The following is a 6000-nucleotide window of genomic DNA, read 5'->3' on the forward strand; positions in this document are numbered from 1 at the left end:
CAACGGCTCCTCCTCTTTGCTGCGTGTAAACAGACTCCAGCTCCATGTTAAACTGCCAGAGTCATCATCACTGCTGCTGTTGTGTTATTAATGTTTTTGTTTAAAACTGGCAGCTGCTTTCTGTTCACACGCTTTTGGGTCAGGTGGGGGGGAGGATGCTGGACAGACATGGCACACCCAAATGTATTGTGAGGGTGCTGGGAATGCCTAGCAGAGGCCCCAGTTCAGGAAATCTTCAACTCCCACCTCCGAAAGAAGTTCAACAGGGAGGGAGTGAGGGAGGCTTAGGACATTGAGTCAGAATGGACAATGTTTTGCACCTCCATACCTGTTAATCTACGTCCCTACCCAGACCTATGGGCATATGCTTTGGGTAGTGATCGAAAGAACAAGACTGCGGATACAAGCAGCAGAAATGTTCCTTCACCTGGGGGTGGGTGGCTTCTGGCTGGCTCAGAGTAGAGCTGCTGCACGTCCACGTCAAAAAGAGCCAGTTGGGGTGGGCACCTCCCAGGTGAGGTTTTCCAGGCATGTTCCACCGGGAGGAGGCCCCAGAGACCCAGGACAAACTGGAGTTCCCCTGGGTAAAGTGGAGCAGGTGGCTGGGGACAGGGGGTCTGGATTCTTTGCTTAGGCTGCTCTCCTTGTGACCTGGCTACAGATAAGTGGAAGAAAATGGATGGATGGAATTATTGTTTGTTTGTATTAAATTTGCAATATTGTTTTGGCAACAGTGTATTAATGCAGCTTGATTGTCATTCTTTTTTCCTTGTTTTTTGTTTTTTCCTTTTCTGGAAATGATCATGGGAAGCTGCAATAATGCTCCCCAGGAGCCAGAGGCAGACAGATCCAGGAGATCCGGGTCATCCGCAGCCCCCAGGACTACTGAAAACATAACAGTACATCTCAGCAACAACTGCACATCTAATCCCAGCAGGAAAATGAGGGAGGGCACCCACGGCCAAATTGTGTGAGAGAGATAACAAGGAGCCGACCAGAGCCAGCCGCCCTGGCACAACCTGAGAACAGGGCACGAAGTGCTCAAATAACCAGCCAGCGTCCAGCAGCACCCAAACCACCAGTGGACCTTCGTCCCGGGCAGGGTGTATGAAACAGGGATGCAGGAAGACACCCCCCCCCCACGTCACTCATTGTTGAAAGTGATATCTTGAGTGGGTCTGTTGGTGAGTGTGAGTGTATAAAGTGTACTGGATGAGTATGACAGTGTGCTATTAAAGTTGGGAGGGAGGGGTCGTTGACATGAGATGTGTCGCAGTAAATGTGTTGTTTGAGACTTTACTTGTAACTTAACAATAAATACTTTTTATACTGATCGTATCAAATACAGAGTTATGGGAAACTTAAACTTAGTTTCAAAATAATTAAATATGACTCTTGGTTTAAGGTTATTGCTGTTTTAAATTGTGTAACATATAAATAGAAGATTTTAATTAGATAAAATAGTGGTGCTATACATGGTCCAAAACTGGGCTGATTTAACTGCATCATAAGAAGTGTTTTTACTAATTTTTTAAATCATACTTACAGTGTTCATATTGATTAAGTGTTGTACTAGAAGTCTCTTGAGTTCAAAGTTAATAAAATGTAAAATGATTAAGTTGCATTCAATTTGTATCAAGCAAATGTAAAAGTCTTAATGTCTTGATGCATGATCGATCATCCAGTAAATCCCAAAGGTTGATTCTGTTCATCTGGACGTTTTCAGTGGGAGAAACATTTCGTCACTCATCCAAGTGACATCTTCAGAATATTACGTAACTGCAAATTATGTTTTTTTTTTATTTAGTTGAACTTCAAACCCATAAATCATGTTATTCCTAGTATTGTGTATTCGCTAAGGGCTAAGTCTGATTTGCTCAATTAAAGACTCAGAATACTAGTGTGCATTATATAATTATTCATAGGTTTCAGACACATACCCGACGCACTACCCTACCCTAAAGTAATGTTCTTTTCATCTATCCATGGAGGAAAAATTAAGATATGAAGAGAAACTATGAATTTTGGGGACTTGTGATCCATATTCTGGTCTGACAGCTTTATTTAAATCCCTGAAAGTGGCGACTTTTATTTACAGTTTCAGAGTGAAAGCAAAGCAAACTACAAGGTCCACATTTATGGGAACTTTGCAACAGATTTGGGAAGAACTTTCTAAAGAATATTTGATTTCTATTGTAGAAATAATGCCACGTGTGTGTTCAGTTGTTATATCTGCAAGAAGTGGCTACTTTGATGAGTCAAAAGTTCAGAATATATTTTGGTCTATAAATTACATTACTTCTTTTTTGAACTCAAATTGCTTATTGCTTATGCTTTTCATTTCAGAGTGCAATGAGACATTAAAGTGCATAATTTTCAATAAAAACTTAGCAGTAGAGTATGTGTGCATGTGTCCCCAAATTTCAGTTATATGAGAGATTTACAGTTGTGAGGAAGATTTTTACCTTTCTAAAGCCTTTGGTTTGATAATAGAGACACTGAGGACAATCTGATGATATTTACTCAGTGAAAACTCTAACTCCTCTAAATGTATCGCAATCAAATGAATTTCCAGGTCTTTGAGGCTAAGTTTCTTCAAATCCAGCTGTCAACTGATATTCAACTTTTTTTTTTTTTAATCTCTATCAAGAACTGCAGTGGATTGAAGAGGCTGATAGAAAAGCTAAACAGTGACTACAGTGATTTTAATGAGAGTCATTTGGAGGAAACTGAAAAATGATCATGTCTTTTGTATCTCTAGCCAGGAATTCAAAGAGAGACATATTTTGTAAATTGAAGATGGGACCTAAACTACATGTCATAGATGTTTGTAGACATAAAAGCTTAAATGCCCAAAACTGAAATAACAACAAGAAAGTAGTTTCTGGGACTTGATCAAATGAGAATGAATAATGTCTATTTGGACTGCCTATAAAGAAACGCACACAAACAAACAAAAAAATCATCAAATTACAGAAAGATGATAAGAGTTTTCTCATAGCAGACTTTTCATGATGCAACAAAGAATCAGCCACACTGGCTGCTGATCTTGCTTGCTTCTGTCGTTCATAATCAAACATGAAGTTTTAAAAGTTTTAAAAAGGTTTTTCGGCTGAAATAGTCTACTGCACCCAGGAGGGGGCGAAAATGCGCCAGTCATCTACTTTGTTGACTAAACGAAGAAGACCAATTTCCGGACTTCAGTTGAGTAATTGTACTTGGGAATGTTGTGGTCTGGTACTGTGTCCTGTCTGTCGCCGTTTTCCTTTATTTCTTTAACCCTGCCGTGTTAGATACGGTTTCTGTGCACTTGATGGCGGTGTGCGCTCACGTCTCCAGAGTCCGTTCACTTTACAAGAGAATTTTGGTCCTGCACCGCTTCCTGCCCATAGAGCTCCGAGCCCTTGGTGACCAATATGTGAAGGACGAGTTTAGAAGACATAAGAGTGCAGGACCCAAGGAGGTCAAGAGCTTCATGACAGAGTGGGAGGTAAGGCGGGTCACGGCGGTCAAGCCAGCCGCGGCTAGACTTTTGTTGCACTATATTTCAGATATTACGGTACAGGTGCCGACTGTCTTCTTTATCTGCAGATTTTCACCATTTTACTTCATAGTCCAATAGACATTTGGTTATATTTGCAAATAGAATAAATTATCATCCTTATGTTAACGCATTGTTGAAAATAGAGACAGAAAATGACAAAATATGAAATAATTTGTCTTCTCACAGTATTCTACGTGTATTTAAAAAAAAAAAAAGTTACCAGAAGGTGCTATAACTATTTCACTTACTCTGGGTGATCTCCTCTCGACCTCTGGTGACTTATGACCTGTGACCTTGAGCTCAAGGATCTCAAGCATAGCAAAAAGTGCATCATGAATATCCGTTACTGCTCAAGAACATTTAAATACATGTCATTTGACTAATATTACTGCTTTTCCTCATTTTCCTACACCACTGGATGCTGTTTTAGCAATGATTTGATGATTAGTAGTTATTTAGTGTGATTTAAATTAGGCCCTAATCCAAAGAAACAATAAAAAATATATGAAACGTTTCTCACTGATTCAAAAAGGAAGACGGGATTTCAGATCATTTGAATATAGTTATTCCCAATAAAGATTTTTTCCATTCATGTTAATGCATATATTTCATTTCATGGCAATAAATGAAATCTAGCAGCCACAATGTTTAATAAGTGTGTGGGAGAGCAGATGCTAAATGCTCAAACCTGATGTTTGTTTCCTTCATCCCCAATCTCCCTTGCAGAACTACAAGAACACTCTGCAGACTCAGGTTCTGGAGTCAGCTGGGGAAAGATACAACTCAGTAAAGTTTGGAGACCAATTGTCACAGAAAAAGCTCAATGATTTCCAGGATGAACAGATCAGCCAACTGTATGAACTCATGGTGGAATCCACCAAATCCAAAAGACAGTTTGACATACAAGAGGACAGGAAGTGAAGCTGCAGGCCAGAGAGCAGTGCTTGGACAGAAAGAAGACAAAAACAAACAACATATGACTATGATGAATTTAAACTCGTGAGTGCTTTAGGTAAAGGGTGGTGCTCGAAGGAGTCTTTTAAGAATATTTGATTACGTTAAAATGCTGTGTACTAATTCTGTGTTGCTTTGTGTGACCCTTTTTTGGTGCAAATAAAAGTGATGTCATGCTCCTCCTGAAGTACATTAGCACGCTAGTAATGTAAGCATAATGGTCACTCCACATCCAGCCGTATCACAGTACAGCTGTCCAGTGACCGTTTGCATTTTGCCCTGCATTTCTTCAGCATTTTCTGCCCTTTAAAATCTCTAGACAGCTCTTAATGTCTGCCACGTAAATGTGCTCCAGCATGTTTAGAGTAGGGTCATCTACTCATTGGGGGGGTCAGTGTTTTGGTCCTCAATTGTCCTTGGGCAAAGTACTGAATCCTAAATTCTTCCCAGTTCATCAGAGTTGTGAGTGTGAATGTTAGATTTTTCACAAGTGCTAAAAGGCATAGAGTAAAGTGATGTATTAAAGTCTATTTGTGTGAATATGAAAATGTGGCTTGTAGGATCAAATTCTTTGAGTGCTTAGTAAGACTAGAAAAATGCTATGTAAATATTACTACATTTGCTGTAGCACTATTAATTTAGTTGCACTAGGTTTGTGTTTATCTAAATTGGTAGCTCTAATAGAAACTAAGCAGTTTTCTTGTTTATCTCTTAAATATTTTGAACATCTGTGACACAGCACAGAAAAAGCAACCCAAGGATGTGGACTGAGACAGCCAAGCAGTCAAGACAAGCGTACTTTTTAATCCCAAAAAGTTGATTCTGTTCATCTGGATGTTTTCAGTGGGAGAAATGTTTCCTCACTTATCCAGTCTCAGCTGGCTGCAGGTTTCCACAGCTTTATAAAACATACCTTTGCACAATTACTGAAACTATCACCACTGGCGAACAATGGGCTGTGAGATGAGTTTTTACTCCAAGTTTCCTCACAGCGTTACTGGAAGCCAAGCCAATGCCATTCAGAGTAAGCATCTGGTTAGATGTTATATTTGTAACATTTTTATGGCAGAGTACAATAACCTCAGTTTTATCTGAATTTTGAAGCAAAAAATTAGAGGCCATCCAGGTCTTTCCTGCATTTTAACTAATTGGTGTATTTTATCTGGCTTCATGAATAGATAAAGTTAGGTGTCACCTGCATAGCACGAAATGTAATTCTATGGCTTCTGATGATGCTGCCTAAGGAAAACATTTATTATGTAAACAGAATTGGTCCTAGCACTGAACCCTGTGGAACTCTATAATTAACATTAGTGTGTGAAGAAGACTCCATTTACATGAACAAATCTATTAGATAGATATGATACAAACCACTGCAGCACAGTACCTGTAATACCTACAGCATGTTCTAATCGCTCTAATAGGATATTATGGTCAACAGTATCGAACGCTGCACTGAGGTCTAGCAGGACAAGCACAGAGATGAGTCCACTGTCAGAGGC

General features: G+C 39.6%; 1 protein-coding gene across 1 annotated transcript; it reads left to right on the top strand.

The window, feature by feature from the left end:
* The first annotated feature begins 3190 nt into the window (after positions 1 to 3190).
* sdhaf3 (succinate dehydrogenase complex assembly factor 3) lies at positions 3191 to 4677 on the top strand. The gene is made up of 2 exons (XM_086280938.1): positions 3191 to 3490; positions 4271 to 4677. Exons 1-2 carry the CDS (start codon positions 3314 to 3316, stop codon positions 4463 to 4465), a joined length of 372 nt encoding a protein of 123 aa, XP_086137064.1. The 5' UTR covers positions 3191 to 3313; the 3' UTR covers positions 4466 to 4677.
* Positions 4678 to 6000: the final 1323 nt, after the last annotated feature.

Source organism: Aulonocara sp. 'chitande type north' Nkhata Bay, linkage group LG22 (genome assembly GCF_057382095.1).
Source record: "Aulonocara sp. 'chitande type north' Nkhata Bay isolate Kocher_YH1m ecotype deep benthic linkage group LG22, A_spYH_male_GT1.1, whole genome shotgun sequence".
Taxonomy (NCBI): Eukaryota; Metazoa; Chordata; class Actinopteri; order Cichliformes; family Cichlidae; genus Aulonocara; species Aulonocara sp. 'chitande type north' Nkhata Bay.